General features: G+C 34.7%; 3 protein-coding genes across 5 annotated transcripts; all 3 read left to right on the forward strand.

Moving 5' to 3' along the window:
- The first annotated feature begins 2,267 nt into the window (after positions 1–2,267).
- On the forward strand, positions 2,268–5,449 carry LOC148920244 (F-box/LRR-repeat protein At3g48880-like). Its single transcript, XM_089046505.1, has 3 exons — positions 2,268–3,482; positions 4,169–4,554; positions 4,693–5,449. Exons 1-3 carry the CDS (start codon positions 3,468–3,470, stop codon positions 5,141–5,143), a joined length of 852 nt encoding a protein of 283 aa, XP_088902631.1. The 5' UTR covers positions 2,268–3,467; the 3' UTR covers positions 5,144–5,449.
- Positions 5,450–6,991: 1,542 nt separating this feature from the next.
- On the forward strand, positions 6,992–8,071 carry LOC148920245 (F-box/LRR-repeat protein At3g48880-like). Its single transcript, XM_089044572.1, has 2 exons — positions 6,992–7,362; positions 7,510–8,071. Exons 1-2 carry the CDS (start codon positions 6,992–6,994, stop codon positions 8,069–8,071), a joined length of 933 nt encoding a protein of 310 aa, XP_088900698.1.
- Positions 8,072–8,503: 432 nt separating this feature from the next.
- On the forward strand, positions 8,504–10,580 carry LOC103322768 (F-box/LRR-repeat protein At3g48880-like). Of its 3 annotated transcripts, XM_089046803.1 has the most exons (4): positions 8,512–8,644; positions 9,097–9,146; positions 9,440–9,825; positions 10,001–10,580. In XM_089046803.1, the coding sequence occupies exons 1-4, from the start codon at positions 8,527–8,529 to the stop codon at positions 10,470–10,472; spliced, it is 1,026 nt and encodes a 341-aa protein (XP_088902929.1). In that variant the 5' UTR covers positions 8,512–8,526; the 3' UTR covers positions 10,473–10,580. The 3 variants fall into 3 exon arrangements, with proteins under 3 accessions (XP_016647406.2, XP_088902929.1, XP_088902930.1); XM_016791920.2 differs by lacking the exon at positions 9,097–9,146 and having other exon boundaries at positions 8,504–8,644; XM_089046804.1 differs by lacking the exon at positions 8,512–8,644 and having other exon boundaries at positions 8,658–9,339.
- The last annotated feature ends 2,631 nt before the right edge of the window (positions 10,581–13,211 follow it).

The following is a 13,211-nucleotide window of genomic DNA, read 5'->3' on the forward strand; positions in this document are numbered from 1 at the left end:
ATACTGAACATTAGTAAATGTATGTGTTTAGGATAAATATATAAACAAAAGGAGCATATATTGATTACTGAACATTAGTAAATGTGTGTGTGTGAGATATATAGATATACATATATGTGTGTGTGTGTGTCACATATACACTGACCATACTGTATCAAATACATACATGAAATCATGAATACAAGAGCTTTTTTCTTCAGCTTACATTGAATATTGTGTGACGTACGTAATTCGATAGGGCTGCCCATTTGGTTGCAACTTTTACTTTCCAGGAATTTGAATCGGACATGATCTTTTATTTTCCAAAATATATGCACAGAACCCTAGCATTCTAGGTCTTGACCGTTGAGGAGGATAAGGACAAGAAGGACCGTCCTTTATTTTGTGCAAGCGTTGCTTGAGGTACACTGGAGGAGTGATGTTGAGGTGCATGGGTGTCTTGAGAGGTTTGAGAAACCACAATGTAGGTGTGTTGTATCAAATTAGGGAGAGGTGTGTTTGAGGAGGTATATGCCATCGATGGCAACAAAATCAAGAAAAAGGATTGAGATCAACCAAAGGAGAGGACAACAAATAAAAACTTGAAACAAGTAATAAAGATACATGGGTTGGTGAAAAATTGCATTACCAAAAATGAGTGACAGTAAACTATTTATTTATAGGTCTCATGGTACCAAAGTTATGTGTATACCACTTTCTGATACATTTAAATAAGCTGTCTTTAGTTCCGTTAAGAACATCTGCAATGGTTAGAATCAATGCAATTTTTATATATTATATATATTTAACATAACATGTGCTCTCCTTAGTTCCTTTGTGTGTTAGCCATGAAAGAGGCTCCTCCATTTGAATATGAAAAAAGTCCGATGTATTAGTGCATGTGCTTGTAATACCATCTACCTGCGTTTTGATGTTTTGGAATTGTCTTCTCTTTGTTTTTTTCCCATCTCATTTCTACTTCATAATTCAATTCTTAGAATATCTCCAATCAAATATTAAACATTAAATTTGAATTTGATGAATTATGTGGAAATTTAACCTATAAATTATAATAGAGTTTTACATTCCACCTGATATGTCAAATTAAAATACAATAGCCATAAGGTAGTTTTTTTGGTTGTACAATAAGGAAGTTTTTTCTTTTTTCTTTTTGGCAGAATAAGAATTGAGCACTTCCATTGAGGATCCCTTAGATAAATTTATTTGAGGGACACCATTTTTGTACAGTACGATTTTTTTTTTCAACAATCCAAACAATCTATTTTTCAAGTTTTCATTCATAGATCATCCCTGCAAAAAAAAAACAAAAACAAAACAAAACATAAAAATTGAAAATCATTAAGGCATCTAATTGCTAGCAACAAAATAGATTAACATGATGCTTCAAGAAAAGACTAAAATAACAATAATCTAATTAAGTGGTAAAATGGAATTTCGGATTCAAGTGATTTTTTGCAGATATGATCTTTGAGAGATATCTAAAAATTAGACAGTTCAGATCATTAAAAAACAATATGTAATTTGCTTAAGTAGTGTCCCTCAATACACAAAGTAAGTTCAATAAGATCAAATTGGAGAAATCTAGGCCTGTTCCGTTTTTAGTCGAGTTCCTTCATTCACAATATTGGTGAGCCCAACAAAAGCAACAAAAAAGACCAATGGCCCAACAACAACCAACCAAAGTCCAAACAATACATAAACCCTACCCCGGATTTCTGGAGTCTCAATCTAGGGTTTGAAAATGTATAAAATTGGAGTGTTTGGGGGAAAAGAGAATCGGGGAGAGAGTCGTAAGCCAAAGAGGAAAAGAATTGCTGAGGTAATTTCGGCTCTGTTTCTTTGGAATAATTAGTTTTCTTTCCGATTTTCCTTTGAAATCCCTACATATTTGAATCTTTTTTAAATTTTAATTTAATTTGTTTCAGATGGATCAAAGAAGATGGGAAGAGTTCAACACTGACTGTTTGATGAATATTTTTGGAAGAGTTGGTATGGAGTCACTGCTTTTCGATGTGCCTTTTGTATGCAAGTCATGGTACAAAGCAAGTCTCGATCCTTGTTGCTGGCAACGTCTCATTTTTTCCCAACGACTTCTGTTTGGGAAGATTTGTCAATGAATATCAAATTGATGCGGGGAAGTTTTCGACTAGTGCGTTTATTAAGTTTGTCGTCAGTCGTAGCAAAGGACATGCTACTGTTCTCAGCCTACCTCCATCTGCTTCAAAGCAGAGTTGAAATATTTTTCGAATGTGTTAAGTTTCTTTTGAGGATTTTGTTCATTTTCCTTTTCAAATGTATCCACCATATAACTGAGTCATTGTAAAATTTTGTTTGCAGGTGTGGTGATCTCAAGGTTGTGGCATTTCATGGGGACGAACCACATGTAATCCCAAAGCTGATTGGTAAGTGGAAACATTTGGAGTGGTTAATGTTGGAAAGCGGCGATGATTTCGAAGAAATCCTCTCACAGATCAGCATTCACTGCAAGGATTTTTGTGGCTTATGTGTGTCTAATGATGTGTTTTGTACTGGAGAGGGAATGGCAATCGTTAACTTCCTGCCTAAGATTAAACAGTTGATCTTTAGGAGGGTGGAAATTGGTCGGGATGATCTTATGGCGTTACTGCTGCGCTGCAAAAAGCTTCTGCCGCTGGAAGGCAGTTATTGTATAGGTTTTAGTCCGGATGATTTGGAGATTTCACATTGGTAACTTCTGCTTTAAGGGCTCTTGTGATTATGCTTTTGATGATGACTCGGGAAACAGTTGTGACGAAATGGTGAACGATGGATATAATTCTAATTAACTGAACTTTAATTAGTGAACGTGCTTGTAATATTATTTCCTGCATTTTGATTTTCGAAATTGCCAAAATGGTTACCGCTATATATACTTTATTTTGATATTTCTTTATATAAATAGTATTTTCTGTCAATTTGATAAAGCCATGAACATTCTTTTTTGATAATCCATATTTGGTAAAACAATTCGGTAATTTTTTTAAAAAATTTAATGAAGAAACGAATGGGTATTATTTATTATGAACATTACCGGTATTATTAATCGAAGTCAATCGGGAGGCACAAGAGCCATTATAGCTTTTCTCCTACATTTGAATACAGTAACTCGGGAAGGGTAAAAGTTAATTAGGCATGTATTAAAAGAATTTCCCACAAAGGGTTAGCATGGTTTGCGCTGTCGCTGTATTGTCTTGTACCACTCAATGTGCTTTCCTAATCATATAAGGATTGGGAATTTTCATGTGGATTAAGGTTTCATTAATGTAATAAGGACAGGTAAAGAGTTTCCTGATGGGTAAGACTTTCTAGACAGATGCATATAAATACAAGAGCTCCTGCTCAACCAAAATTACGCGACCTACACTAAAGTATTCACCCCATCTAGAATTAGAGAGATCAGATTGAGAAGAAGAGCTCTTGTATATGTTCTTGATATTTCCACAACTTCTATGACAAGCCAAAAGGTAAGTGTTCTATTTATATGCAGTCAATATGGTTTGCAGTCGCTTCTTATTTCATTGCCTTATGTGTGATTTTGCGGTGATTCTTTCTTAGCTCTCTCTTAATTTAGATTATTAGTTTTTTCTACTGATGTTTAATACTTCTTTGTGGTTTTTGCATTTTGCTTATGTATGTATCTAGTTCTGTGTTGATATATTTTGATGTAGGATATGGGTGAATTGAGTATTTGGGTAATTTAGAGGAAGCGAAAACAATGGAAAATAGAAAATAAAACAAAATAGATAGGTTTGGAATCACTCCAAGGCATTTCGCCTCAACTAAGTAGTCCCCAATCTCTGGAAAATAAACTTCTCTTATATCTCAACAACTCAACTCCATAATGAATTACGTGAGAGCCTAGAGACAATAGGATAAAAATTTCATTGCTAAAACATAAATTCTAACCTAAATAAAATAGGAAACTTAGAAATCCTATTAAAATCTGGAAAACTTAAAAATCTTACTAAAATCTGGGAAACTTAGAGAACAAGTTAGAAACTAATCACAAGAATAAAAATTGCCAGATTTAAAGACCAAATTAAATGGCTTCCTCTTCCATCTCTTTCTTTTGTAAACCCTAATGGGTTCGACATAGATGTCCTCATCATATTTATAGCTGGACTAATATTTATGTTTTGATTTGTTGTAGATGGATCAAAGAAGATGGGAGGACTTAGACGTGGACTGTTTGTTGATTGTGTTGGGAAGAGTTGGAATGGAGTCGCTGCTTTTGGATGTCCCTTTTGTGTGCAAGTCATGGTACAAAGCAAGCCTCGATCCTTCATTCTGGCAATGTCTCATATTACCGGACTTTCATGATGGTTTGATGGTTGCTCGGTTTTCTTATTTCGCAAAAAATCAATATTGGATCGCTACTCCCTTTTATAGAAAATTCATACGTCAGTATCGAATTAGTAAGTACCGTTTCTCCATGACTGGTTTTGTAAAGCTTGTTGTTAGTCGTAGCCGTGGAAATGCTACTTCTCTGAGCCTACCTGAATGTTCAAACAGACTACTGAGATTAGTAGCAAATACGTAAGTTATTTTATTTTATTTTAATTATTGGCATTTCAATGGTTTGTTTTGCTTGATGTGTATTTTTATTTTTGTTTTCCCTTTGGCATGTACTTCAATTTATACTATTCAATATTTATGATGAACTGCTGTTTGCAGGTGTCCTAGCCTCAAGGCTTTGTCTTTGCCTAGAAATTTCGTGTTACGGCAATCAAGCATAATTATGGAACTGACTGAAAAGTTGAAACATTTGGAGTCATTGTCTTTGGGAGACAGCACAGATATTACTGAAATTCTTTCACAGATCAGCCTTCACTGCAAGAACTTTCGTAGGTTAGACGTCTTTCGTGCTTCATTATGTAAAGATGAGGTATTGTCGATTGTCAAGTTCGTACCTAATATTGAATACTTAAGCTTGAGGAGGGCAATCATTCGTCGGTGTGATCTCATCACATTACTGCAGGGATGTAGGGAGCTTGTGTTTTTGGATGTCAGTGGTACTGGTTTTGATGAGGGTGACCATGAAATATCAATGTTTGCTTCTCATATTTCTAATTTTAGGTGTAAGGGTTTGATGCATGACAAAATATGTGGGTCAATTATGGTGTGAAAAATTAATTAGAATAAAGTGGCTCAAAGTTGGAAGGAAATAGTGCAAGAGAGGAAAATTCCAACTAAATGTCAATTATGGCGCTACGAAAAGAAGGAAAACATATCGGCGAGATTTTCTAATTGATTAAGGAAGTTTGAAGCAATTATGATTCAGTCAAGATTTGTATTTAATTTAATGTTTTATTTTATATTTTGAAGAATAAGTTATCTATTAGGATATTATTTTACTAATATGATTTTTATTATTTTCTTGTTAGCTAAGTTTAGGAATATTCTAGAACCTAGGGTCTCCTATGGTTCTAGAGTTTCTTTGTTTTCTATTTAAGCCAATTCATGGTGGCGTTGTATTTATCAGTTTATTCATCTTATTTTCATCTTATTTTATACCTCTAACATATCACCCCCTAAAATTACAAACAAACAAAAAATTGTAAATTACATATCTAATAATGTACATATGAAAAATATAAATATAAATATACACCTATAAAAATATAGGTATAAAAATAAATAAAAACTAAGTCAGTTACTTTTTAATTGAAATTTCCGTGCATTTTTTTATAAATTAAAAATAGGTACACAATAATTTAAAAAAAAAAAATAGGTACACTGTATAATTGAATTTATGCACATTTTTTTATAAATTAAAAATAGGTACATTATTTAGAAGAAAATAAGTTCATTATACAAGGTAAATTGTTTTACTAGGTATACATTATTAGAGAAATAGCTAAATTATTTAGAGAAAAAAATAAGGTTCATTTTAAAGAAAATTGTTTTCATAAAACTAACAATAAAAAGATGATCAAATTATTTTTCATAAAACAAGTAATAGGTGCTTTATTTAGAGAAAAAAATGTACATTATTTAGAGAAAAAAAATAGGTACATTATTTAGAGAAAAAATAGGTTCATTTAAAAAAAATTCTAAAAAAACAATAAATAGATTATCAAATTATTTTTCAACATAATTAGAATGTACACTATTATTCGTAAAAACTACAATAAAATAGATTACTAGTCGTATAATTCATAAGAGGATTACTAATACGTTAATGTTGAATTTAATATTTAATTTCAAATAAGTTTCTAAATTAATTCTTATATCCATTAAAACTATTTGGAGATCTTTCCAAATTTAACGTCTGTCATTAGTTACCCCCCCTCCCCCAAATAACACATTAACTTATAAATTGGGGTAGTTTTGGAATTCAAAAAATACAATAAATCAAATGTTAAGTTATATTAGCTAACTTGCTTAATTGGATCATAATCATCGGATATTATTTGAAAAAATTAAGTATTTTAAATATAAAAAAATAAAGAAAAGGGTTGTAGGTGATTTAAAATAAATTTTATTGTCTAAGCTTAATTTATTATTTAGTTTAATGTTTCTATTCGATGGTTGGCATTCCAACCGAGTTCCAACAATGCACTTTCCAGACCGAGAAAGCTGAACGTTGCATATTAGTATCCTCTCTCTTGGGAAATGAGGGAAGCACGAAGGTTTTATTAGTCCTTCTTGTTATTAATTATCTGGGAATTCCATTTGTATTATACTCATGTTGCCTTTCTCTCATCTCTTGGATATATTGCACGCATGCGTGGTTTGAGTCCTTGCATTTCCCCATATTGATTAACTTTTTATTAGTGCTTTTCCCCATACTGATTAACTTTTTAAATGCAATACTCACTCTATATAAAATTCAATCACAGCCATTGAAAGTGGCTCAATCTAATGGCTTAGAATGTGTCTTAAAATATGTGTCAAAAATTGTGTTATCCTGACCGTATAAATGTGGTATATGGAGTCAAACTATTTCTCTGCATTTCATTACTTATTGCAAATGGAGAATCGTCTAGTAAGATGGGAGGAGTTAGACATGGACTGTTTGGCAAGTGTTTTTGAAAAGGTTGGTATGGAGTCACTGCTCCTGAATATCCCCTTTGTGTGCAAGTCATGGTACAAAGCGAGTCTCAGTCCTTGCTGCTGGCTAAGTCTCGACTTCACGGAAATTTTAACCAAGTACTACTATACTAGCATTGAAAGCGATGATCGCTTTGTGAAAAGATTTGTAGATGAATATAGAATTGATGAGATGCGTTTCACTGTCACCGGATTTATGAGGTTCGTCATCCATCGTAGCAAAGGGCGTGCTACTTTTCTCAGGCTACCTGGATGCTGTACCCTCGAAGCATTCAAATATGTTGCAGATGTGTAAGCTTTCTCAAAAAGTTTTACAATGTGTTTCAATATTAGTGCATATTTTTGGTTCTGTAGTTTATATTTTTCTCGATTTCAAACTACACAAGTTGATTTGGTACAAGAGTTATATGCCTGCGTTTATTTTTATATTGTTGGCAGGTGTCCTAGCCTCAAGGCTTTGTCTTTGCCCAGTGAACTAGTGTTTCTGCAACCTAGCATGGTTATAGAACTGATTGAAAAGTGGGAAAATTTGGAGTCATTGTCATTGAAAAGTCGCATAACTATTGCTGAACTCCTTTCACCAATCAGCCTTCACTGCAAGAACTTTCGTCGTTTAGATATACGTGGTGCTTCAGTAGGTGAAGATGCGGCGTTGTCGATCGTCAAATTGGTGCCTAATATTGAGCACTTAAGCTTGAGAGGGGCAAGAATTCATCGGGGCAGTCTTATAACAATCTTACGGGGCTGTAAGAAGCTTGTGTGTTTGGATGTTAGCGGTTGTATAGGTTTTGATGAGGAAGACGAGGAAATATCAAAGCTTGCTTCTCATATTACTAATTTCAGCTGTCAGGGTTCTAGACGTAGACTCTACTATGAGTATGATTCTGTATTCGAAGATTATTATGATTCTGATGATGATTATGACGATGATGAGTATGCTGGCTCTGATGGGTATTATCACTCTGATGGGTTCTACTATGGTGGAGACAGTTCTGATTGATCATGGTGCAGAATTGTTCATTTAGAGGTTGTTTCGTTCTATTTGCTCTGAAAGTTGGTACTTGGGGCATTCGTTTCAACTTTTAATACAAAGAAGACTGCTTGCTTCTGTATCAAACTTTTATATATATATATATTCGATGATTGTGCTGTATTTTGGGGTCCTATTGGATGTTTTCATTGTAAGAAAATTTGTGAGAAACATTATGGTATGGTAACTTCTTGTGGCATGCGCATAAATTTTCGAACAATAATGTGAAGTTTACCTTAATCTGTGAACTCAATAACACATTATAAAGCCAACAATATACAACAGTTATAGAAAACCGACATTTCTCCATAGAAACAATGCAAACCCCTTGTCGAATCTGAAGAGCCATACCCACATGTTTGGAAAGCTTGGGCTATAGGCGAGATTAGCCCATACCAAACAAATTTCAAATTGGGTTTTGGCCCATGAATCCTCTACAGTTAAGTACCGCCCCATTCTCTCCATTCTTCTGCCGTCAACTTTTCTTTCTTGTGAAATTAGTTTGGTTCGTTCAGCCACTCTCTCGGAGCAAGCAGGACCCAAGTAAGTTTCATCTCACGTTACTTATTGCTGCTCCTTATCGTCGTTTAAATATGCTTTCTGTTTAGCAATCGTTCCTGTTCTGTTTCATTGGACAGTTCTGAGTTTTTTGAACCTTAATTTTGTTTTTTTTGTTTGTAAGAAAAGATGTATGTAGTTGTTTGTTTTCAGATAAAATGTTTTTCCCAGATGAAATTCCTTTTTGATTGATGAATCAGGACTTTAGATGGAGAAATTAAATTTTAAAAAATGGGGTGAAATTTTGTTGAGGGTGGTTTGGAAGTTCAATCTGCCCCAATATTCAGGAAAGATAAGAAGAAAAAATTGTTTTTGAATTGGCTCACTCAGTTAAGTCTGCTGGCGATCCCAAATATTATTGGACCAGTTATTTTGAATTGGGCGTTGATTGTTTCCCTACTTGATAGTTTACTCACTTTGACCAATGAAATTTATAGATTATCACCAGAAACATTTGCTAGATCAATCTTCCTTTTGGGAGGCAAAGGTCAGTTTTACCTTTTGTCCTATATATGTTAACTACAAAATACAAGTTATTGTACATTAATTGCACTTTTTCATTTCTAACAAACCCAAGTTTTTGTTATCCTGCTTGTTTTTGCGTTTCTTTTTGTTTTTGGTAAATATGGCTTGTCATTGCCGATCCTTTCGCTTTTCATTGCCTTTATCTTACATTTAAGGTGAGCTGATTCTCATTCCATCTTCGGTTCATTAGTTTTCTTAATAATTTGGGTGTTTTTATTTCCCATTAATGATTTGATATCATGTCCTTTCTTGTAGATGGAGAATGAACGAAGATGGGAGGACTTAAATGTGGACTGTTTGGTGAATGTTTTTGGAAGAGTAGGGATGCAGTCACTACTCTTGGATGTTCCCTTTGTGTGCAAGTCATGGTACACAGCATCCCTGAGTCCTTCATGCTGGGAATGTCTCATTTTTCCTGGTGGTTTTGATGGCTTTGACCTTCCAACTCTCGATCTTTGGAGTTCTGAGGGTGAACTTGGAACCTTTATGGATAGGTTTCGATGTATATATCGAATTGATGAGGATCGTTTCTCTGTCACTGCATTTCTAAAGGTGGTTGTCAATCGTAGCAGAGGGCAAGCTACTGTTGTCAGGCTACCTGGATTTTGTTCCTTGGAAGCAATGAAATATGTTGCAGATGTGTAAGCTTTTTCAAAAGTATTTGAATGTGTATCAGTAGTGCATTTTTTTGGGTTTTAGCTTTATGTATTTTGACTTTTAAGAGTTTCTTCTGATGTAGGTATTTAATCATGTTCTTTATCTCTTTAATATTTTTTCAGTCACCCTAAAATGACAGGGTTAAACTATTGTTTGCAGGTGTCCTCGCCTGAAGGCTCTGTACGTTGACAAAATGATTGCTGAACTAATTGGAAAGTGGAAAGATTTGGAGGAATTGTTCTTGGGGAGCAGCATTGGTATTGAGAAAACTCTGTCAGAGATCGGCATTCACTGCAAGAAATTTTGGCGTTTACATGTGGGTAATGCCTATATGTGTAATGATGAGGCATTGGCAATTGTCAAGTCGGTGCCTAATATTAAGCACTTGAGCTTGAGGCGGGCAGACATTGAACGGGATAATGTTGTCACAATACTACAGGGCTGCAAGGAACTTGTGGCTTTGGATGTCAGTGATTGTAGAGGTTTTGACGAGGGCGATGATGAAATATATAAGCTTGCTTCTCATATTACTAATTTCAGGTGTGAGGGTTCCTCTTCTAAATATTCTTCTGATTCCGATGATAACCTTGATCGAAATCCTGTCTATTTTTTTGGATATGAATCTGATTAAAACAGAGTAGTAGTATGCTCTCGCAGTGTCTCATTTTTTACGTCCATTGAAACTGATCGTTGTAATTTTACTTTGAAATCTAAATTTTCGAATTTTGACTCTGATTAATTATAACCTCTACTTTAATTTCCCTCCATCCGTGTGTGAATTTGATCACATTGGAAAATTACTCCTAATTTGAAGTGTAGTTTAATTTCCCTCCATCCCTGTGGTTGCACTTTCTTTGTTAGGGTTTTAATCACAAATGTTTCCTGAGATTTGTCAAATTATCATATTTAGTTATTGGTCTTTTATGGTACACCTCACACATCAAAATTGTCCTACGATTAGATTCAGTCAAAAAGTCTGCTAGTGCGAGATTGCTGATGTGGAATTTAAGTAGAACTCACATATCAAATGAAAAAACGTAACATGGATTAACTAAATAATTATTATTTTTAAATAGTTTAAAATTCATAGAAAATTAGAAATTTAGAAATGAAAAAGAAAAATAATTAAAAGACAATCAGCAACCGTCCGCCTCTCTCTGTCTCTCTGTCTCTCTCTCTCTGTCTCTCTCTCTCCCCGCCTTATGCCTGGGTACAGAGAACCCACCGCCATTGTTAGCATCCGATTGGGTCATAATGGTGGCTGATTATGTCTTTGGTACAGAGATCCATCTGCACCAGAGTGCTCACCAAGCTTTGCCCAAAAGTGGCGGTGATTATGTCTTTGGTCCTTTCACCAAAACAAAGCAACCAAGAGCTCCAAATGATCCATACAACAAAGCAATGAAACTCACACACAAGGCCATTGAAGAAAACAGCCACACCAAGACCATATAAGAAAACAGAGGAGTCTCCAAAAGCACGTAGAAGCTAGCCTATTTTGCAGAAAAATTATTAGATCCTCCACCATCACAACCCCCATAGCCCCGAGATCAACATCAGCGAAAATGCTTAAAGGGGCTAAATGGATCAGCGTGGGAAATCCCAGTTGAAATAGGAAACAACCCCAAAGGTTCAAAGATTGGGATGAGAACTTTTGAGGTCTGGCTAGAAGTGGAGTGTCTTCTTTGTCAAACACTTCCTCGCAGCCATTATGACCCAATCGGATGCTAACAATGGCGGTGGGCTCTCTGTACCAAGCATAAGGCTGAAAGCAGAGAGAGGGAAAAGAGAGAGAGAGAGAGAGAGAGCAAAAAGAGAGGGATGGAGAGAGAGAGTAGAGGCGGAGGGAGGTGGAGGCGGAATGTTGCAGTCCTTTAATTTTTTTTCTTTTTCATTTCTAATATTTCTATGAATTTTAAAGTATTTAAAAATAATTATTATTTAGTTAATTCACGTGGCACAATTTCATTGGATATGTGGACTCTACTTAAATTCCACATCAACAACCTAACATAATTTTTGACTGAATCTGACGGCAGGACAATTTTGATGTGTCATGTGTAACATAAAGGACCAATAATGTAAAAAAAAACATAAGGGACCAAATGTAATAATTTGGTAAACCTCAAGGACCATTTGTGATAAAATGCTTTTTTTAATTTATTTAAATACAAGCGATAATTTAAACTATAAAAGGAGGGGGAGTTTCTCACACACTACCAAGATCTGCCATGAGAGTTCGAATATGAGACATTTGCAAGTTAAGACCTTTTTTAACTGGGCTAGACCTTGTTCGCATGTAGTTGCACATTTAAGTCATTGACAATTTTACGTCGTATGAAAGAAACATTCAAGCTCGATACTTCAAAAATAATAAATAAATGAAAAAGCCCTCATAATAAAATGGGTGTGCACAGTTGCTGAAATTACAATGCATGCCATTGCATATAATCTAGGGAAATATACGTACATGATCACTTTGCCCAACTTTCATTCCCAAATGTTCACTTTACAATCTTATTCTCATATAATCACTTTGAGACTTGAAATTGCTAATTCCTTTCCATATAAAAGCATATCTATTGACCCTTTACCACCTCTTTTTTGAATGCGAACTTCTCTCAAGTCCTCTCTTCTCTATCTTCGCAGTCTCCAAAATCTTGGCTGAACTCCAGTCGCGAGCCATGTCGCCACTGTGCAATCCAGTTCTCTACCCATCCATAGTCATAACCCAGTTGTCCTCAAATTTGGAACCCCAATTTGATCGTAGCAAAGCCGGAACAACTCATGACCTTCGTTGTGGACCTCTAGATCAAAGTGATTGTCGCGACTCCACAGCGAAGCCATAGTGGTGACCTCCGTTGTCGTTTTTAACAGTTGTGAGTTCTAATATTTCTTTTGTACTGTATGTGTCTTATAAATTCGCTCATCCCCTTTTCTTCACACATGGGCAAAAAAAGTTTAATTTTTCAGTTTGAATGAGTTGTGATATGGTGAAATTCATAGTTTTTGTTATTATCTGCTGTGGGATCTGTCTGGTGAACTTGAATTTTGTTTAAAATTGACTGAATGCTCGTAGAATGTAGTGCAATGTCCTTGATATTGGCTAAAATAATAGCAAATAGAGAAATCAGATGTTAACTTTTTCTGGCCTAAAAATAGTTTTGTTAGGTTAGTTTTAGCTTCAATTTAGATGCTTAACTGTGGAATTTAAGGTATTTGAATTGGAATTTATTGCCATTCTAAGTTTGTTTTGGTAAGAAATTTAGTTTTTGTGTTTTGGTTTCCAATTTGGTAATTGAGATTTATCTTATACTGCATAACACCTTTTGTATCACAACCTGATCCTTTGTTGAAGGTGTTTAAATTT

The sequence above is a fragment of the Prunus mume genome, linkage group LG2, assembly GCF_029339155.1.
Source record: "Prunus mume cultivar Tortuosa linkage group LG2, ASM2933915v1, whole genome shotgun sequence".
Taxonomy (NCBI): Eukaryota; Viridiplantae; Streptophyta; class Magnoliopsida; order Rosales; family Rosaceae; genus Prunus; species Prunus mume.